Source organism: Aristolochia californica, unplaced genomic scaffold (assembly GCF_029961685.1).
Source record: "Aristolochia californica isolate CCGP_79_NKW_82.1479 unplaced genomic scaffold, dmAriCali1.0.hap1 SCAF_11, whole genome shotgun sequence".
NCBI lineage: Eukaryota > Viridiplantae > Streptophyta > Magnoliopsida > Piperales > Aristolochiaceae > Aristolochia > Aristolochia californica.
This window is the reverse complement of record NW_027181782.1, coordinates 7,453,568-7,476,266: the sequence shown is the minus strand read 5'-3', so window position 1 is coordinate 7,476,266 and position 22,699 is coordinate 7,453,568. Positions and strand designations below refer to the sequence as shown.

Sequence of the window (22,699 nt, the reverse complement as noted above, 5' to 3'; positions counted from 1 at the left end):
CACTGAGCATGGCAATGCGGTTGGCCCTACTTTGTGCAGAGGCGACTGTATGGAAGAATTTAGTATTAGCATCCCCATCGGAGAGCCATTCGAATCTTGCACGTTGCTTCCAGTGCACTCACTCCCTATGGGGCGAAGAATTGCAATTGCCCTTGAAGGGCATACCTTTGAGAGACTTCTCGAGAAGAGAGACCTCTGACTTCGTCCTCAGAGTTGAGAGCGGCTATCTGAGCAAGGGCATTGGTTCTCACAGCCGAGGAAGAGGCCTTCTTTTAAAAGGCCCAGAACCTCAACAACGGTTTCAACATCTTGAGCTTGATTGGGAAGGTCCACCCTCTCGGGCCAGCAACGGTCATATTCTCCCAAAAGCATTGGAGAGATAGATCAAAAGAAGGGTCTGTCATCCAATTATTGTTGAATTTGAAAGGGGGGGGGGGGGGGGGGGGGGGGGATTCCAATATCTGGGGGGAAGTTTGTGGAGTGTGGGGGTTATGGGGATGATTTGTAGGAGGGTCTGTGAGGTTTTCTATGGTGGTGGTGGTGCGGGGGAGGTGAGGGTAAGGTTATTTCTGGAGTTAAGACAGAGGGGTGAATGACATCTGGATATGAGCCAAGGGTATTTTTTGTGTGGGACTGGGTTGAGTGGGTGGGTGAGTAATGTGTTGGATAAGTGGGGGGAATGCCGGGGGGTTAGCGAGTATAGTTCCCATGTCAGCTATAAAGCTGCCTAGGGGGGATCACAACTGTTGGGAGGGGGTAGAGTCAAGAGGTGCACTTCCCAGCGCATTGACTGGCTGTGTGATTTCCCGAGGTTTGATTTGCTTTTTGGGACCATATCACTGAAATCATCTATCATAGCGATGTTGATACGGATCCAGTATCGTGCTTTATCCACCATGACGCATCTGAAATATTGCCCTTCACATGGGTGAAAAGGATTGATGAGAATTCGGGCCTCATCCAGACGGTGCCAATGCTCCGTGAGTGGGTCCAAAGCAATGATGGAGCCAAACTCAAACATGACTCTCGAAAAGACCGCGTTCTACCATAGCTTAGTAGGAAGCCCTGTAACTGTGACCCATTGGCCATACTAGCTAGAGGGTGCCGAGGGGAGCCACTCTGAGAGCCCGATGATGCCAGAGCTGGTGAGGGGTATGATGACAAGAGCCGTAGAAGACTCCTGTTGGGTTCCGAAATGAACAAGCCAAGTTTGGGGAATGATATAGGAGTGTAAGGGAGGTGAAATGCGTCAATCAGCTAGTGAAGAGTGTTGGATTAGATGACTTCGGGGGATGTTTGGACGAGAATGAAGCGAGTTAAAATTTTGCGCCCGTCATGGAGAAGGTTTGGTGGGATTTGGATGATTTCGGGTGTTTCTGTGGGAGCGGCGGGGACTGAGGTACGGTTTTGGGGCAAATCAGGAATTTTTGGGGAGGAGGGGGTGCTGTTAGGAGTAGGAGGGGATGTCAGGGGTGTTTTGGTGGCTCTGGGTTGTTGGGAGGAGGTGGAAATCTTAGTCTGGCATCATCGGGACGGATTGTTGCTTCTGTTGTCGCTAGTGCCGGGGAGAGGCTCTGGACTGCAGTGGCTTGCTCATTCCAGCCAAAACCCGAGTTTGTGGCCTCGGGTATGAATAATCTGGCTAAAATGGAGGTTCCTCTTCTGTAGGTGATCCGACATTCCCGACGACCATGGAAGGTAGTCACCGAGAAGAGGAAAATCGACTACCGTGACCAAAGTTCACGAGATTTCTCTGTTTCCGTGGTAGCTCTCTGGAACTGAAGCCTGAAGTTGTGGATCGCTTCTACTGGGATGCAGATTAATGAAAGTTTTGATCTGTCGGTTGAGGAGATATGGATCACTGGACCTGATTTTTGGACGGCTCTCTCGACGGTAGCTTTGCATTTTTCGTAGCTGAAGCGGAAAAGATTATTTCGCTTCTTCCGGCGAGAGACCGTCGTCCAACGAACTTCGTATTCTCCTGTCGGAGCCTCAGAAAGCTCGCCGGAGTGGTGGCTAGACGGATCCGACCGTCTGTGAGTTTTTCTTCCCCGCCGTAGAGAGACATTTCCTCCCTTTCTTCTCGTCGTAGCATCGCCGAGCCTTCTATCGGCGTCGGAAAGGCTCACTGTAGCCTTGCCTGAGTAGCAGTGGTCGTCGGGGGTGGTTCGGTCGCCGGCCGTAGGGACGGTGACCGTCAGGAGAGCTTTCTCTCTCATTTGAGGGTTTTGGAGCATGTTAGCAGTTTTGAAATAGACGGCGCATGATACGATCACTAATGGCGCACGTTACGATGGTTAACGGCGCACGTTAAGCGAAATTTCGCCCCAAATCGCCTCTTTTTGCTCCTCTCCTCTCTTTTCGCTCTGCTCAATTTTAAGACTGAGTGAATTTAAGGGTTATGTACTTGTCCTGTAAGCAAATGCTTCTGAATCAATTACCCTTTTATTGCTAGGCGTGGCATCAAATGCAGGCTTATCGATTTGTACCGAAGTAGCATTTGTCGTGGAGGAAGAAGATGGTTGTGCACTAGAGGATGAGCTAGAGCTTTGGTCCAGTTTCATCGTCTCTTCTCTAAAACCTGATGTAGGCTAACTATCATTTGGACCAAAAGAGTCTTGATTTTTTTAAACAGTCTGGTTGGCCCGTACTGGTTTCCCAAACTTGTCCTCAGGTAATTTAGTGGATTCCACCTCTTGAGGATTGGCTAAAGCTAAACTTACATGAGAATTCCAGAGGTAACCCAGGACTCACAAAAGGAGTCATTCAAAATCATATGAATTTGCTCCTTTGGGCATTCCAATTCTTTTGAGGTTGAACTTCATGCCCTTCTTTGTCTTCTTTATTTTTTATCAGAGTTATACTTTGCTTGTCATTGAAGAGGATTCTTTAGTGGCCATTTCATGAAATTGAAGTAATTTGCAGGACTCCTCAAATTCCTTGGGGTTCATATTGCTCATGATGCAAACTTAATGGCAAAGTTGGTGCATCAAGGTGTGTCTCTACAAGGGCTATAGTGGGGGACTCTTTCTCCTTTGAAGTTCATTTACCATTTTTGATCTCTTTATACTTTTATGGTTTTTGGTCTCTTTTATGAGTTCTTTGTATCTGTCCTTTGTAACAAGCTAGGAGTAAAAAGTGTGTAAAATCTAGAGAGAGAGAGAAGAGGAAGAGAGAGAGAAAAAAGAGAAAAAATATGTCAAAGCTCTGAATGAGCTGCCTTGGGGGTTGTGACTCTAATGCTATTTATTTAGGTTTAAGTCATAATTTATAGAAATAACAAAAATGTCACTGTTACATAAAAAAATAGTTATTCCCTTATAGCTCCCATTCTACTCTTCCTATGAATATAAATTTTCTTACATAGACTAAATCAAACATGCTGAACAAGATAGGGCCATAATATAAAATTTTTGATTACGTAAAATGACCAAAATGCCTTGAACTAATTTTCTCACACTCCCCCTCAAGTTGGAGCATATATGGATATGAGGCCCAGCTTGTCACAAAGGTTCATGAATTCACGTTTCCCTAATGCCTTGGTGAAAACATCTCCAAGTTGATAAGCCGAATGAACATAGGGAGTGATCACATCTTTCTTCATTACAACATCTCTAACAAAATGGCAATCCACCTCTATGTGTTTCCTGCTCTCATTAAAAGTTGGATTGTTGGCAATAAATATAATGGCTTGGTTATCACAAAACATAATCATGGCTTCATTCTGATGGAAACCTAACTCCCTAGATATCGATCTCACCCATATGAGCTTGCTAACAGTATGTGTCTAGCGTTGTGGCGGATGGCCTATCATGCTAGATTGTATTTCTCCTTTTTTGAATTAAATTCACACTCTTCCCTAAAAAAAAGCATAGTTTGCATAAGAGAAGACCTCGATTTTCAAGTGGCCATTATTTTTAAAGAAAAGACCTTTCCCTAGTGCTCCCTTGAGATATCTCAATATCATCTGAGTTGCTTTTAGATGAATCTACCATGGTTGTTCCATAAACCGGCTTATTACATTTACTGCAAAGGATATATCTGGGCGTGTAACTGTGACATATATACGTTGGGGGATGGAATTTAAACTTCAAAAGACATCTTTCGGATTCTAAAGCCATTCTGGCTTCCAATCTCCTATCAAGCCTACCCTCAGTCAAACCTAGTAACAAACAAGATACTTTGATTTGGACACCTTGTACAAAAGGGTCCTTCTCCACTGCTTCAACATACAACTTCCTTTGTAACACATGCTTAGCCCAATCAAATCACCCTGCGGCCAAAGCTTGGATCCTCCTTGTCCTGCTGCGTGCAAAATTTTTCATCTGGACTGCCTGCAGGAATAAAATCCTCACCTCTGACTCTTTAATCCTGTGGGGTACCCTAGTCGCGGACCCCCTGTGCCCTTTTTGTAAAAATGCTCCAGAAACAACCAATCACATTCTCCTATCCTGCCATTATGCCCACTCTATCTGGACCTCTCTTTTAAACAAAATCGGGCTCTAGTACTGCGCTACATCAAATTTGTCATCCACCATCCTCTCACTCATTGACACTAGACTCCCAAAGTTAGGAAAGATGATTCTCTCATGTTGCATTGGGCATATCCTATGGGGACTATAGAAAGAAAGAAATAGGAGGAGATTCAAATTCAAATCTTCCCCCACTGAAATTCTGACTGATTACATTACGGGCCAAGTATCTATCTGGCTTCTAAACCGAAAAGAATTCAAAAACTTCAGTAGCTCAAACTTTAGAGGAAATTGCCAGCTGGTTGTTGGCCTGTCTCAGCCCTCTCGCCTTTCGATCATGGTGATCTGGGCCCCCCCACCATTGGGCCACTTCAAGCTTAACTTTGATGGGAGCGCTATTGGTTGCCCTGCCCCTGCTGGATATGGAGGAGTTATCCATGATGCTAACGGTGATCTCCTCTTCTCTTTCGTGGGCCCTCTTGGTATCTCTGACTCCACAACAACAAAACTTTCGGGATTGCTGAACGGAATTCAAATTTTTTCTGGCCGGCTCACGGGCCCACTTTGCATCGAGGTGACTCAAAGGTCGTCATTAACTGGTGTGCAAACTCCATTAGACCTTCGTGGCGTCACTGGTACATGTACTCAGAAATTTATAATTTAATTTCCCTTTTGAATTGTACTTGGAAGCACATTCCTCGTTCTGCCAATCATTTGGCAGACATTCTGGCTAAGGCGGGCATTTCACTCCAACATCTTGTTGTGGAGGAAGGCCCTCTCTCCTAGGTTTGATTTATTCTTCTCTCTTCTTTTTTATAGTCTATACACACCTTTTCAGAAAAAAAAAAAAAAAACTGTGACATATATGAGTTTCCCAACCAGTCTCTTATACAATGTTTTATCATTCAATTCTACACTTTGATCATCGTGTAGATTGAGTCCAACTTCCATTGGAGTATCTATTGGTTTAACTCCCAATAATCCATACTCATGTTGCATATCGGTTATATACTTTCTTTGAGATAGCACCAGTCCTTCTTTGCTTCTTGCAACTTCAATGCTCAAAAGTATTTCAATGCTCCCAAGTCTTTAGTTTGGAAGTGAGTTGCAAATAGTTTTTAACTTCTTTAATTCTGGGGGTATCACTGCTAGACAATATAATATCATCCACATATACAATTAAAACTATGATCCTGGAAGGCCTTTTCATGACAAACAATGAATGATCGCAATGGCTCCTAGAAAAGCTCATAGATATGACTACTTGGCTAAATCTTTCAAACCAAGCACGTGGGTTTAATTTCAGCCCATAGATTGCTTTCTTGAGTCTACATACCTTGTGCATCTCCCCCTGAGCACTATACCCTAGAGGTTGCTCCATGTAGACCTCTTCTTCTAGATCTCCGTACAAAAAGATATTCTTTATGTCTAACTAGCATAAGGGCCAACCTGAGTAACAACAATAGACACCAAAATGCGTATTGAAGATAATCAAGCAACTGGAGAAAAAAGTTTTACACACATCCACACCATAACTTTGTGTATATCCTTTGGCTACCAGACAAGCTTTATACCTCTCAACCTAGCCATTATCCCTGTACTTGACTGTATACACCCATCTACAGCCAATCACTGCAGCACCTTAAGGTAACTCACATAATTGCCAGGTTCCTCGCTCTAACAGGGCAGCCATCTCAACATCCATGGCTTGCTTCCACTATGGAGAGGATAGATAACATCCTGCACAGAAGACCGAATAGTGCAAGCAGAAATAGACAATGCAAACTTTCTATAATTGTCAGACAAATGATCATACGACACAAAATGAGACAACAAATGACGAGTATCTTTCCAAACACCTTTTCTTAAAGCAATGGGTAGGTGTAGATCACTTACCTCAAGATCCTGAGACGAAGATGAGTCATGGTCTTGCATGGGAGAGGAGGCCATTGGCTGAGAGGGATGCACCTGTCGATGTCGATATATTTGCAAGGATTTTTCAATAGTGGTATTCTATGTAGGTACAAAACAATCATCCACCGACAGAGGAATAATTGACTCAGAAACCGGGGAAGAAGATGGTACATCAATGGAAGTAGTATGATATGCACGCAATAATATTGCTAAGTTATTTAGAGTTTAATTAATTGTTTTTCTTTACTTTACTTTACTTTACTTTATTTTATTCCAATTAAAGAATTAATAGGCCACAGGGGCATTTTTGTAATATTTTATCTTGAACCTTGTAAGGGTGAATCCTATTTAAAGGGTAAGAGTAATGAGAAAAGGAAGTATTGATTTAGAGTAAACAAGGGTTTTGAGTTCTCCTCAACGAGCTCAGGGGTGTGCGTTCTCCTCAAAGAACCTAGGGTTTTCAAACTTCCCTTCGGCTTGATTTTCTTCTTTCTCTTCTTCTTCCCTACAAATCGTTGTGTTAGATCCGGGATCATAACAACTGGTATCAGAGTGGGAACACAATGAGCGATTCTTCGTCACGAGAAAAATGGCTTGCCATGTGTGATCTATTGGATGAAATACGCGCAAGGGTTTAGCATTGGAAGCAGCATGGCGTGAAGGAATGCGTGAATCTTCCATTAAAATTTCTGCAAGTGAGAGGCATCTCACTGCCACAGAAAAGAAGGTCATACGACCTAAACTCGCTCGAGTAGACGCTGTCTCGGATGGGAAGAAAGGCCACGGGCCAGAAAAATTCAAAAAATCCCGAGTATGGAAATCAGACATTGGGGACCTAGAAAATCTGAAATTGGAGGGGTATTCAGCACAACCCTCATCGGTAATGGCTAAGTTGGGTTTTGCATCAACAACCCCCTTCTCACGCCAAGCAAAACTTCTCCCCGAACAGGAGAGGGAAAAATCCTGAGCTACCTCTGTCTTAGAAAACTTTCGACCTAACCTCTTCAAGCTTCTCAGAGTGGAGAAACCCCATTTGGCTGCTGTTCGCCATCGGAACAAAGTGAGGGTCCATCGGAAAAAGGTCCAGTTGGGACTCTTAATCTCACTCTCGCTCTCGGCAGCCCAGCGGATAACCGAATTCAACGATTGTCAGGGTAAGTTTCTCCGATGACTTTCTCCGATTTTTGTCTGGCTCACTCTCAAGTCTCTCAATTTTTTAAGTACACACTCTCGAATTGCGTTGAGGGTGTTCTGTTGGCCGGAGAAACAGAGGGGTTACTTGCCTAAGGTAGGGAAAATAGTGCAGCTGTTTGAGGAAATGCCTGACAGAAATCAGGGTGGGTTTGGAAGGGACGAGATTGAAAGTCCAGCACATTTCATAAAATCCGCAGAGAAGGTGTTTGACAGAATGGCTGATAGGAGTATTGTCGCTGGGAACTCTCGGTTTTCTGTTTTTCTGATAAAATGGTATGCTCAGAACGGGCAAGGATGCTTGTACCCAGTAGAAGGTGTTAAGCTTGATGGGGTTGCTGTTATTTCAGTCCCCTCAGCTTGTGCCCAGTGCTAGGTGACATAAAACTTAATTATTCCAAAGAGATTGTTGAAAGGGATATTACTATAAAAAATATTTCAGAAGGATACATGATGACTAAGCTGATGACAACTTTTCAATTTTCTGCTGCTGTGGCAGTGCAGAATGGGGCACCACAGCAGAAAATACAAACTGATAGAAAGGATGCAGATGAGCAGAACTTATCAAGTTCAGGGGCTTTATCATTGTCTTCAACAAAGGGTGCTCCTGGTCATCGCCTTGGGGCAGCTGGGGCAGTTGAAGCAATCTTTGCTGTCCTTTTGACAGCAATAGCAATGCCATACAGGGCAAGGAATGCCAACTTCCCTGCTGCTGCTACAGAAATTCACCAGAGAGCACTAATTGCTCTTCGTGAGTCCTCTCCGAAGAATTATAGTAACGTTGTTGCTACCAATTCTAGAGGCGACCGGGGCTTCCTAGAGGATATTGTTTATACATTATGTATGCAGAATGATGAGACTGTGACAGTCCTGAGTTTAGAAGCAGCAGTGGCAAGGGGTGCAAAGCTCAAATGCAGGAGTTATGAAGCAAAATTATCTGTTGCTGTGGGCAATACATATAGTCCTGTGCAGGATGTTGCTGATTCTTGCCACACAGGGACAGCAATAAATGTAATCTGGGTTCTTGCTGCAGATGCCATTCTTGGACCTCTTGAGACTGACAAATGGGTTTGATTGCATATAACAAGGAACAGGTTGGAATTGACTTATAATCTATGCACTACCTTTCTGAATTTATATGCAAAATGTGAATTGTTATATAACTCTTTGGCTGTAATTGAGCAGATGCTCCAGAAACGTTTTCGGTCTTTGACAGCCTTAGTTCTGGGTTTGGATAATAATGGATCCATAAAGGAAGCTGTTGGTTTTGCAGCACATGGGTTATGCAGAGATTCACTAGAAATATTTGGTAAAATGAAAACTCATACCGTTGGACTAGATGAGATCACTTACCTGTGTCTGTTCATTGCTTACGCTCATGGTATGTTAGTACAGCATGCTGGCCAATGTGATGAACTTGGACAAGCTCCAACAACTGAAAACTGTGACTGCAGGGTGGCTGTTCTCAGTACAGCTGGGTATGCACATAACAGGCCACCTGAAGAGGCTCATGGGTTCTTCAACACAATGATGTCTGCTGTACCAGTGCAGAAACAGTGCTGCTGTGGCAGTGCAGAAAACAGTGCTGCAAAACATTATTCAGCATGATCTACCAGTTCTGCTTTTCGGTGGTGCTCAACATTCTGTTGTCCACCATGTCTTTCAGTTGTGTTGGAAGCTCCTTATGGGGATCTTGAATGGAAAGCGGATCCTCACTTTTCATTGGGTTACAGCTTGTTTGGCAGCTCAGTATCCTGTCCCTGACGAGGCGTATGAAGTCAGTCCAAATATTCAAAATCCTGAACTTCGTGTGAGGAAGCATCATTATGAGCTACTGTCTCCAATAGATGCTATTGATAAAGTACAGCTACAGGTAATTTGCCTGGGTCTGTTCAGCATGCTGCTAAGTGCTTGTGCTCATGGTATTTTAGTAAAGAATGTTGGGCAATTTGCTGAACCAGGACTGCTTCCAAATACTGAAAACGAGGCCTGTTGGGTGGCTGTTCTCAGTCGAGCAGTCAGTCCCAGCATATGCCAACAGAAGAGGGTTTCAAGTTTCCTAAAAAACTGGGACATCTGTGGATACAAATGTTTTTCTAGTAGACAAAAAAAAACATTTGTATCCTTGTTGTGTATGAGAATATCCAAGAAAGACATACTTAATTGCATGAGGAGATAACTTATCTTTGGATGATCCCATAACATGAGTAAACCAAACATATCCAAAGACACGAGGAGAAAATGAGAACAATGGAGCTGAAGGCAACAAAATCTGAATGAGAATTTTACCTACAAAGATAGATGAAGGCATCCTATTGATCAAGTAGCATGCAGTAAGTACTGCATCACCCCCAAAAAACATAGGAACCTTCATATGTAATATTATAGTGCGAGCTACTTCAAGTAGATGACGTTTTTATGCTTTGCAACTCCATTTTGTTGTGGAGTGAACCACATGAGGTTTGATGAGTGATCGCTTGATTTTGATAAAAGCTGTTAAACTTATGATTCATGAATTCAAGTCTATTAGCAGTTCGCAAAAATGATGCAGGGTTAACAGTGCCAACACTTTGGACTGAAGAAACAAACTCATCAACCAAAACTCCAAAGTCGTCATTGGCTGGTGCTCCACGGCCTCCTTCTCCCCATGGCGTCACTGGCAGCTTTTTCTTGATATTATGGATATTGTTTCCACTACCTCTTGTACTTGGTCTCATGTTCTTAGATCAGCCAATTTGGTTGCTGATTTGTGTGCTAAATTGGGTCCCTCCTTGCAATCTCTTGTTGCTAGGGGAGGCCTCCCTTTTTTTTTGATGAAATGTGATTTTAGTAAGAGAGCAAAGAGGAGGAGCTAACTCCTAACAACAAGAGATTGCAAGGAGGCTCCTTGCTTGGTTAAAGCATCAACCACAAAATTTGTTGATCTTGGAATGAGAGACCAAAAACAGTAAAAAAGATTGACAAAATCCAAAATTTCAAAAAATGTATCCCAATGTCGCCATAGAGGAGCAGAGGCATTCTCACACCAACCAATCACCACCTTGGAGTCTCGCTCAATCAGGATAGGCCCGAAGCAGTGATATCGAAAGACACAGAGCCCATTAAGAAGGCTTCGTAGCTCGGCCATTGTGGAGTCCGCAATACCAAGAGGGCTGGAACAGAAGACGATCTGGTTCCCAAGAGAATCACGAATCACGCCGCTGACACCCGCTAAGCCACGGTTACCAAAAGAAAATCCGTCATAGTTTAACTTAAGGACACCAGCAGGTGGTGGAGTCCACTCACAGATAATGGGAGGCTTTGAAGAAGTGTGGGGCTGGGCAAGGCACCTCCAATTATTTCTGATGGAAGATCCCGAGAAAGGGGCGAAGGCTTTTTGAGAGTGAAGCCAAGTAGCAATATCGCCTGAGATGGTTTTAATGATTCTATCTTGAGTGCTGAATTTGGCATTGAATCTCCTGTGATTGCACTTTAGCCAAAGGCCCCAGGGGATGAATGCGGAGAGGACAAAGATCATCAATTTCTTGAGACCAGGGACAAGGGTCCCTGCAAGCATTCGGCAGGCGGCGGCCAAGTCTTCTGGGAAGCAGAGATGTAGCTCAATTCTGCTAATAATTGACATCTAAATCTCCCAAGAGAAAGGGCATAGGAGAAGCAAGTGGTTAACAATTTCTTCAGTTGCATGGCAGAAAGGGCAAATGGGGTCAACTCTGAGCTGGCCACGAATTCTGAGATTGGTAGCTGAGAGAATCTTGTTGCGGCAAGCACTCCACATGAAAATTTTTATTTTTTGGGGGGCACTGAGATGCCATGTGAACTCTACTGTATGCTTGGGACCACGAGTAATCCCGCCTCGAATAACCAGGTAAGCAGAGGAGATTGAGAAGGAGCCACTTTTATCTGGCCACCAGATTAATTTATCTGATTTGTTGGCTTAAATTCTGGCTGGCTGCAAAGCGTCCAAAAGGCGGTTGGCTTCAAGGTCCTCAAGCTCAGATAGACCATGACGAGGTTGAATGTTCCATCCCCCATTATTAGCGACTTCAGAAATGGTAATATTCTTTAATCTTGAAATTCTGAAGAGGCTAGGGAAGGCGTTCTGAAGTGGCATATCACCCAACCACCAGTCTTCCCTAAATCTGATATGATGGCCATCCCCCACATAGTATCGGATAGCTGATGAGAAAATTGGAGTGAGGAGATAGAGAGACCTCCATATAGGAGATAAATGCCTTTTTGGTTCCCCCTTCGATCCACCAATTCGAGGAAATGCTGAGCTTTGAGAGCACCATATTTTTCCAGGGGTTTGGAGTAGATGAGTTGAGTCTCCAAATCCATTTAAGGAGCAAAGCTCGGTTCATGTCTTTGGAGAGACGGATTCCGAGACCTCCAAAGCTCTTTGGTGGCAGACTTCCTCCCAACTGACCAAATGGTACTTGAAATCAGGGCTGTTTCCTCTCCAGAGAAAGCGCTTCTTCATCTTATCCAGTTGTTGACAAACCGAGGCTGGGCAAGGCATGAAGGATAAATAATGGTTTGGAATGCCAACAATACATGATTTTAAAAGAGTCAACCTTCCAGCCTTGCTAAGCAGCCAACCCTTCCACTAAGCAAGCCGCAATTCCATCTTCTCAATGACTGGAGTCCAGAGATCTTTGCAGATACGGCCCGTAAACAGAGAAAGACTAAGGTAAGTACAAGGGGTGGATGAGATTGAGGAACCAAGCACTTTTGCCATTTCTGAGAGGGAGTTTGGGTTTATGTTGAACCCAATCAAGGAAGTTTTACTCCAATTTACTTTTTGACTAGAGCAAATTTCTAAGAGTCCCAAAACTGCTTTTACTTTTCTGATTTTGGCCATTGTCCCAACTCCGAAGATCAAAGTGTCATCCGCATATTGAAGGACAAGAATATTGAAAGCCAAGGAGCTGCTGGTTGGATGGATCCATCCACATTCTTTGGCCGAAAGTAACATAGCAGAGAGGAATTCCACCACAATGTTGAAGAGGAGAGGTGAGAGAAGATCTCCCTGTTTCAATCCCCTTGAGTCAGTGAAACATTTGCAAGTTGTACCATTCAAGATCAGAGAGTACGTAGCGGAGGACTGGCAACTCCTAATCTAATATCTCTAACGATCTTTGAAGCCCATCTGGATCATGATGTCGTCCAAAAGTACCCAGTTTACCCGATCAAAAGCCTTTTCTAAATCCAACTTAAGTGCAAAGGTTGGATCTTTCGAATGGGAAAAATGGTCAAACAACTCATGCGCCGCCATAGTTGAGTCCAAAATGTTTCTACCCTTCAAGAAAGCACTCTGACCATGGCTGATAACAAGAGGGAGAACTATTTTGAGCCTGTTTGCAAGTAGTCTATCAATGATCTTGTAACTACTAGAGATTAGACTGATAGGACGAAAGTCACCAGGTGTCTTCACATTTCTCTTCTTGGGGATCAATGAGATAAATGAGGCCCCCATGCTACGGAAGGAGATGCTAGTCTTGTAAAAGCCTTCAACCATCTTATAAATCTCTTCCTTGATAATCGGCCAAGCACGGTGGTAGAATTCACCATTGAATCCATCTGGGCCCGGGGCCCAGTCATAAGCCATGCCCAGGACTGGCTTTTCAATTTCCTTCTGGGAGAAAGGAGCTTCGAGAATAGATGAGGCAGAGTGGGGGAGATGCCCAAAATGAAGCTGCTGGACTTTGGGCCGGTTAACATAATCATCAGTGTATAAATCTGTGAAAAAACTGAGCAGCTCATTAGTAATATGGATCCTATCCGACGTTACCTCATTATTGATACATAAGGAGATAATTCGGTTGAATCTCTTCCTCGTTGATGCGAGGGAGTGGAAAATTTTTGTATTGGCATCTCCATCAGTTAGCCACTCTTTGCTTCTAGCTGATTCTTTCCTGAATTAGGAGTGTTTGCAACTCCATTTGAAGCGAAAGGCGAGTGGAAAATTCAGATTGAGTTAGATACCTTTGCTCTTTCGAAGAATCCAGCTCAATGATGCGGTCGAGGAGAGATGATTTCTTTTCCCTAGCAGTTTGAGGATGCCAGAAGGACCATTCCTTAAGAATCTTTTTAAGGAGTTTGAGCTTTATCGGAAGAGACCACTTTGGACAACCCCAAGCCAGTAAGTTTGACCACCAATTTTTCAACTGCACATCAAAATCAGGATCCGTTAGCCAAGAGTTTTCGAATCTGAATGGGGGGCAGGGGGACCCCGTCTTTTACACGAGGTGGATAATAGGATGGGCCAATGATCGGATCCTGCCCGATTGAGGACTCTTCTGGAAACGTCATCATAAAGATGGAGCCAATTTGAGTCGGCAAGAAAACGATCTAACTTCGAGAGGATGGGTTGCTGCTGCCCATTAGACCAAGTGAAGGTCTTTCCCGAGAGAGTGATCTATTCCAATTCTCCGCTACTGATGAAGTCAGCAAAACCTTTCATAGAAGATGAGGTGTGAGTAGCTGAAGGTTGTTTTTTGTCGCATAAACGAATCGCATTGAAATCTCCCGCAAAAATCCACGGTAGAGACCATTGGAGTTGGAGATTAGAGAGATCCTCCCAGAAATTCCTCCTCTCGTGGTAACGGTTGGGACCGTAAACTCTAGCAAGGCACCACTGAGAAGCAGAGCAGCGATCATGGAAGTGAATCCCCACCGAGTAAGTTCTGTGGTTGATGTTGATTGCATCGAATAGGGAGCTATCCCATAGTACCATGATTCCACCAGAATGGCCGATCAAATTTACGACCGACCATTGCAACGAGGGGCAGCTCCAAAGGTCACGCGCGAGGTTGTTGCTCGGACTTTGACATTTTGTTTCTTGGAGCACCACAATAGAAGGCTTGAATTGTGTTAGGAGGCGACAAATTATTGCTCGCTTCCTTGAAGACCCTACTCCCGGACATTCCAAGAGATCAAGATCATTTAGAACTGATGTATTATTTTGCTTTTCTTCGTAATAAAATCATCAACATTTCAAAAAAAATACTGTTGACAATCCAAGTCATAACTTGGTTGTCTTTAGCTTCCCAATCATCAGTTGTTAGGATTGGAGGATCATCTCTAATGTAAGTCTTTGTCTTCCTTCCGCCCTTCAAGAACATTCTCACTGACTTGGCCCTATTGAGATAATGTGGTCCCGTTAGCTTCGTAGATGTTATAAGCACAACATCTTTGCCATTAGATCCACCCATATCTCTAAATGGCACATAAACATCACCCAAATCAGCCATAGAGTAAGTATAGAATCCCAAAAAAATTCAATTTCAATATCCAAACACATTTGCAAATTCCACAGATGTGGGCCCCACTTTGTAAAAATTATGGTCATGGCAGGAATGAGAGGTGTGTAAATAATATATGCTCAAATCAACATCATATATCAAATAGATAAAAGATATTCCAAGAATAGACCACAATTAGGGCTGACATCAGTATGTAAAATGATGATGCAGGCACTGGTCTAGGATAGGTGATGCATAACCCAAGATCTCTCAAAAGAAACCCTTTTTAGGGCAATGAAAACATGAATAATCCTTTAAAGGATGGTAGAACTAGTAACCCTAAGGTAATGGCAGAAGAAAAGGAAGAATTTTTTTTACCAATCAGTCACCAAAGAGATGAAAAAACCTCGATTTTGTGAAGACATCCAGATAAAGAGGAGGTTTTCTGGCTAAGATGTACTCCCAACAACGTTCACTGCTCTGATACCATGGAAAAAGTGTGAAAAATCTAGGGATAGAGAGAAGAGGAAGAGAGAGAGAAAGAAGAGAGAAAAGATGCCAAAGCTCTGAATGAGCTGTGTTGGGGTTTTTGCATGACCTCCAATGCTATTTATTTAGGATTAAATCATAATTTATAGAAATGACAAAAATGCCCCTCTTACATAGAAAATTCTTATTCCCTTATAACTCCTATTCTACTCTTCCTATGAATTTAAAAATTTACATAGATTAAATCAAACATGCCGAACAAGATAGGTGCATAATATAAAATATTCTATCATTTAAAATGACCAAAATACCCTTGAGCTGATTTTCTCACACTAGGTTTCTATGATCTCTATGCCCTAGCTGGAGGGGGAGTCTTCGAGTATTAGAAGAAGTTCTAGTGAAGGTGGGAAGTTATTTGGATACAATTTGATGCAATATTGATGTGTTCAAGAAACTGTTCAAATCCCACTAAAACTAGGAGTTTGTGATGAGAGTCAAATGGATGATTGATCTCTCTCTCTCATATGTCTCTTCCTCTTTAATACTTTGCTTTTCTCTCTCTTTCTCTCACTCTCTTTACTGTTTTATCTCATGGGGCTCTAGGATTAAGAAATATATTTAAATTCCTTCAATGTTACATTTGACATATCTTTCTCTCCCAAATGAGTTTCTGTCCACTTTCAAAAAATAAAAAATAAAAAATACGTCAATGTTTCTGAAGTGATCTTCTATTTTTTGTATTGTTCTTCCTTATCTTTTATTTTTTGTTATGAGCTCGTTATATGGCATTTCTCTCTCCCATATTTCAGGTTTCTAGCACACAGCTACGTGATGACCTTTTGTCAATGTTGGTTGCTGGTCATGAAACAACTGGTTCAGTCTTGACATGGACTCTATATCTCTTAAGTAAGGTATGGATGGTTTTCACAAATATCCTATTTTGATATCCTATTTGACATTATTCCTTGTATAGAATTTGGGAAGGTGCAGCAACCTAGAGAGTGGAGCAGCCACATATAAATTGTATTAACTAGTTCAATTAGACATAATAAGCCCATTATGTTTTAGTGCAACTAAAATCAAGTTAAAAATTCAAATACCCCACTATTACATAATGAAATAAGACACTTTAATTAAGTGACAACAATACATGCAAGTATTAGAAACTAATTAAGATGAGAAGTAAAAGGCAAATTTACAATTATGCCATATCTATCTACAACCCCTGGGGGCATATTGTTACGGTCCCGGGTCATGGATCGAGTAACACGGCGTGGAACTTGAGACTCCAGCACTCAGAATTAAAGCTCACTTCACGTCAAGGGTCTGTATGTGAGTCTTTTTCTTGACCAGTGCTCGGCCAGGAGGAAAGCTCCTCTTTTGATGGTCCTAACGAGTTGCTGTGAAAGGTAGGATACCCCACAACAAAGCTGAGTTTGCTAGAGTAAGCTGCTCTTTTTTCTTGATCACGGCAAAGAGGGTTTGGCCCTCTTTGTTGCTGCTCTAGCTAAGATTGCAACCTTCTTTCTGAATTAACTTGAAACACGAGTTTGGAATAAATTATTACCTCTTCTTTGCTGCTGTGATCAGCTCCCACGTTGCACCAGGACTGCTCTGGGTCTGAGGATGAAGATCCTCACTTTTCTGATCGATAAGGGAGGAGTTGAGGCTTCTCTTGCTGCTGCTGCTGAGAAGGAGGAAAGACCTTCTCTTTGGGCTCGGAAAAGGGGCAGGAAGCTCCCCTTCTTACTTGGGATGCTGGTGATGGAAGATGGATGAAAATGGATGGTAATGGAGGGTGAAGGATATGTTGGATTTTTGGAGTAAACCCTAAACTCGAGATCAAGAGGTGATCTCAGCCTGTTTACACTAGGTTATTCTAAAATCTCAAAGCTTACTTCATTCATTTATTCTTTCCCTTTAAATAGATCACGTCATGGAGTTTTAGGGTTAGGGTTACAATAATTCCCATAATGCCCTTACATATAAAAGTAATTAGAAATAACTCCTACTTAAAAAAATATAAGAAATAAATCCTACTCAAAGTAATATAAGAAATAAATCCTATTGAGTGAGTTGTTGTTGCCTCCTTCGTTGTGTGACTCGGTGTGCTATTGAGTCCACAACATCTGTCTCCCCCTGGAGAAAGAGCTTGTCCTCAAGCTCAAAAGCTGGGTAGACTTGTTTGAAGATGTCCACACGTTCCCATATTGCAGCGTCGGGGTCAGTGTCCGTCCACTGAACGAAAATCTCCCAATGGTCATTGGTCAGCAGAGCGCGTAACACCGCAGCAGGGGTAAGAATAACCTCGCCAATATCAACCGGTGGTAGGAATGGAGGTCCCGGTAATTTGAGCTGATAAGCGACTGGTCCCACACGTCGAAGAATGGGGAACGGCCCAAGAAATCTGGGAGAGCGCTTATGTCGTGGAGGTCCCGCAAGAGACTGCTGACGGTAGGGCTAGAGCCGTAGTCACGCATAATCCCCAACCTCAAAAGAGACCTCATGGTGGCCTTTGTCATAGACATCCTTCATCTGAACTTAGGCGTGTCGTAGCCGTTCTGTGATATTCTGTAGCAGCAGATCCCGGTCCATGAGTGCCTGATCAATCGCGTCCACGCGGGTGGACCCTGGGTTGTACGAGAGAAGGCAAGGTGGATCCCGACCATATAGAACCAGGAAAGGAGTGGATCGCAAGGCAGAGTGGAATGAAGTGTTGTAACAGTATTCGGCCCATGGAAGCCATTGAACCCATTGCCGCGGACGATCACCCACCAAGCACCGTAGATACATCTTGATGGTGTGGTTCACCACCTCTGTTTGCCCGTCTGTCTACGGATGATAGGAGGAGAACTTCAATTTAGTCCCACTCAAGTGAACAAGTTCCCGTCAAAAGGTGCTCGTGAAAACTGCATCTCGGTCACTCACAATGGATTCTGGAATGCCGTGCAAGCGGACTATTTGCTCCAGGAAAGTTTGAGCAACCCGTGTTGCTGTATAAGGATGAGCCAGCGGTATAAAATGTCCGTACTTGGAGAATCTATCAACCACCACGAAAAGTTCAGATTTGCCGGAGGACAGGGGTAGACCTTCCACAAAATCCATCGAAATGTCGGCCCAAACCTGCGTAGGAAGGGCCAAAGGCTGGAGAAGATCGGCTGGACTCAAGTGCTCGGCTTTGTTGCGCTGGCAGACCTGACAGTCGCCCACATAAGTCGCAATAGAGGGCTTCATGGATTGCCAGTAAAAATCAGTTCGAATTTTGTGCAAGGTCTTCTGTATCCCCTCATGTGTACTGTCATGGTAGGCCGAGAGAATAGCTGGAATCAACTTGGACTCAGGTGGAAGGAAAAGCCGCTGCTTGTAATAAATAAGTGAATCCTGGATGGACCACTTCGAATTCATTGTCCCTTTCGAAATCTTCTGATGTAGTTCCTGCAGTGCAGGGTCAGTGGCATGTGCATCTCTCACCAATTCCAGGATGAGAAATCTCAGCTGGCTGATCGAATAGACCGACTGCTGATCCTCAAAACACCGCGACAAGGCGTCTGCCGCCTTATTCAATCTCCCCGCATGATATTCCACCGAGAAGTCAAACCCCAACAACTTACTGATCCAGTGCTGCTACGGCGACGTCGTCAAACGCTATTCCAGTAAGAATTTAAGGCTATAGTGATCCGTGCGTATGAGAAAAGCCCGGCCCCATTGATAAGGCCTCCAATGTTGGACCGCTTTGGCCAACCTAATCAATTCGCGCTCATAGGCTGCCAGCTTGTGATGGCGGACTGCCAACTGTCTGCTAAAATACGCAATAGGATGACCCAGCTGCTGTAAAACGGCCCCAATGCCCACGCCCGAAGCATCGCACTTGACCACAAATAATTCGTCAAAGTTGGGAAGCAGTAATACTGGTGTGGATGCGAGTGCAGATTTTAGTGCCGCAAACGACTGGGTGGCCTCCTCATTCCAAATAAAGGAATTTTTCTTGAGCAGGCTGGTCAATGGTGCTGCTACCGGCCCATAGTTCTGAATAAATTTGCGGTAGTAGCCCACAAGACCCAAAAAACCCCGTAATGCAGAACAAGACTGTGGCTTCGACCACTCATGAATAACTCGAATCTTCTCGGGATCCACCGTAACCCCTTCATGTGAGATAATTTGTCCCAGATAAGTCACATGTGAAGCTGCAAAAGAACACTTGGAATGTTTTAAATAGAGCTGATGTGCTCGTAACAAGTCGAAAAGAATCCTCAAGTGTGCCAAGTGCTCTTCAACCGACTTGCTATATATAAGAATATCTTTGAAAAACACAAGAACAAATTTTCGAAGATAGGGGCTAAATACCTCGTTCATCAAAGCTTGAAAAGTGGAGGGTGCATTGGATAACCCGAACGGCATGATGACGAACTCAAAGTGGCCATGATGTGTGCGGAACGCCATCTTCTCGATATCAGAGGGGTGCATCCGGACCTGATGGTATCCCGAACGGAGGTCGAGTTTAGTGAATAACCATGATCCAAGTAATTCATCCAAGAGCTCATCCGCTACCGGAATCGAAAACTTGTCTTTTACTGTCTGAACGTTCAACTCCCGATAATCCACGCAGAATCTCCATGTCCCATCATGTTTCTTCACAAGTAAGAAGGGTGAAGAGAACGGTGAGCGACTGGGACGAATAAAACCCTGTTTCAACATCTCCTGGCACTGACGATCTATCTTGTCCTTCTGAAGGTGTGGGTAACGGTACGGTCGCACGACCACTACCTCAAATCCTGGTTTTAGACAGATCTTGTGGTCACAGTGCCTCAGGGGAGGCAATCCCGAAGGCTCCTAGAAGAGGTCAGAGAACTCCTCAACCAGACCATCACTAGTACTGTCAGGTTGTTCCTGAGTTTGCAAAGTGTGCATGCGGTGGGCCCTGTCCACCTGACAGCCTTGTAAGAGCACCCGACTCCCGGCCAAATCAAAGCTCATGGTTAAAGCCGAAAAGTCCTACAGAATGCCGAAAAGTCCTACAGATGGGCCCCAACGTTTGTAACCATTTAATGCCTAATACCATATCAAATCCAGCCAGGGGAATAACAAAAAATTCAGCATTAAACGAAGTAGAGCCAATGGAAAAAGTTACCGCCTTACTAATCCCATAGCTAGGGACCTTCTCGCCATTAGTCACTGAGACGGTGGCTGTCGGATGAGGGTGTATCTGGAGCTGGAGGTGCTGTGCGGCTGTCAAACTCAAAAAATTGTGTGTACTCCCCGAGTCGACTAGTCCCACCAATTCTCGGTCGATGACATGACTTGCATTGTGTTAGGCGATTTCTGCCCAGTAATAGCATGCAAGGATATCTCCGGTGGTTCCTCCTCGATAATATCCTCTGGCTCCTCTGGATCCTCTGAATCCGCCACCTCGAGCCAAAACAATCGTTTACATTGGTGCCCCACCCGATATTGCTCATCGCAGTTATAACATAGATTTTTGGACCGCCGTTCTGCCATCTCCGCACTCGTTAATTTTTTGATAAAGCTCGGTAGTGGATTACCAGGGCGGGGATTGGCTACCCGAGTCGTAGTCGGAGTGTGTCTGGAGGATGGTGCTACTGGAGATGCTCCCTGAGATGAAGTATAGCGGCACCCTTGCCACATGGAGGAAGTGTTCCTCTCACTCGACCAACCCGACTTACATTGCTGCAGCTGTTGTCGTTGTTCCATTGCTTGGGCCATATTCATTGCATGAGCTAAATCCGTAGGCATAAGGAGTTCCACCTCTAGCTGTAAATACTCATTGAGACCTATTGGGAATAGGGAGACTTGTTGGTCAACCAATACCCTCTCACCAGCACGAGCCAACTTTTCTTGGAACAATTTTTGATACTGTTCCACAGAACCAATTTGTCGCAATAGGACTAACTCCGCCAGGGGGTTGTTGTTGGTGGGAGGGCCAAATCTAACTGTGCATAGATTTTTAAATTCTCCCCAATTCATCCCTGGTCTCTCTTTTTCTACTTGAGTAACCCATAACATGGCTTCATTTGTCATATGGAAAGAGGCTAGTTGCACTTTATCCCATTCAGTAGTCCCTTGGTTTAATTTTTTTTTCACATTTATGCAACCAAATTAAGGGATCAATTGAACCATTGAAAGAGGGAAACTTTAACTTGGTGTACCTTGGAACTGTGCCTCCATGCTGGGGTCCTTGGACAGTAGTGCGCCCAGGCCACTGCTCCCCTCTTCTGTGACATGGTTGAGCCACCTCTCTCGCCTCTGGACTCTGACATCTCTCTGCCTTCAGCTCAGTTAGCATGCTAATGACTTGGCTCATCTCTTCTTCAAACCACAAACCTTCCCTAGCACTGGTTGTGTTGTTTCAAGGTTATCTTCTATCTTTTGTATCTTGATTTGGATTTCTTCATTGTTGAGAGTATCCCCCATGTTACCCTGCTCTGATACCACGTTGTTACGGTCCCGGGTCATGGATCTAGTAACACGGCGTGGAACTTGAGACTCCAGCACTCAGAATTAAAGCTCGCTTCATGTCAAGGGTCTGTATGTGAGTCTTTCTCTTGACCAGTGCTCAGCTAGGAGGAAAGCTCCTCTTTTGATGGTCCTAACGAGTTGCTGTGAAAGGTAGGATACCCCACAGCAATGCTGAGCTTGCTAGAGTAAGCTGCTCTCTTTTCTTGATCACGGCAAAGAGGGTTTGGCCCTCTTTGTTGTTGCTCTAGTTAAGATTGCAACCTTCTTTCTGAATTAACTTGAAACACGAGTTTGGAATAGATTATTACCTCTTCTTTGCTGCTGTGATCAGCTCCCACGTTGCACCAGGACTGCTCTGGGTCTGAGGATGAAGATCCTCACTTTTCTGCTCCATAAGGGAGGAGTTGAGGCCTCTCTTGCTGCTGCTGCCGAGAAGGAGGAAAGACCTTCTCTTTGGGCTCGGAAAAGGGGCAGGAAGCTTCCCTTCTTACTAGGGATGCTGGTGATGGAAGATGGATGAAGATGGATGGCAATGGAGGGTGAAGGATATGTTGGATTTTTGGAGTAAACCCTAAACTCGAGATCAAGAGGTGATCTCAGCCTGTTTACACTAGGTTATTCTAAAATCTCAAAGCTTACTTCATTCATTCATTCTTTCCCTTTAAATAGATCACGTCATGGAGTTTTAGGGTTAGGTTTACAATAATTCCCATAATGCCCCTACATATAAAAGTAATTAGAAATAACTCCTACTTAAAACAATATAAGAAATAAATCCTACTCAAAGTAATACAAGAAATAAATCCTACTCAAAGTAATATAAGAAATAAATCCTATTGAGTGAGTTGTTGTTGCTTCCTTCGTTGTGTGACTAGGTGTGCTATTGAGTCCACAACACATACATATTGAGAACCC

At 43.8% G+C, this 22,699-nt stretch overlaps 1 protein-coding gene across 6 annotated transcripts in view; it reads left to right on the top strand.

The window, feature by feature from the left end:
• LOC137943967 (carotene epsilon-monooxygenase, chloroplastic) overlaps positions 1 to 22,699 on the top strand; it is a 65,171-nt gene that overhangs the window by 6,986 nt on the left and 35,486 nt on the right. For 5 of the 6 annotated variants that reach the window (XR_011110772.1, XR_011110771.1, XR_011110773.1 and 2 more), the window contains exon 4: positions 16,120 to 16,221. The exons of the other annotated variant lie outside the window; for it this stretch is intronic. Coding sequence is in view for 2 of the 5 variants with exons in the window: in XM_068789421.1 (XP_068645522.1) it covers positions 16,120 to 16,221 (102 nt within the window). In the remaining 3 variants the exon portion in view is untranslated. The remainder of the gene's footprint in view (positions 1 to 16,119; positions 16,222 to 22,699) is intronic. 6 annotated transcript variants of the gene reach the window in all.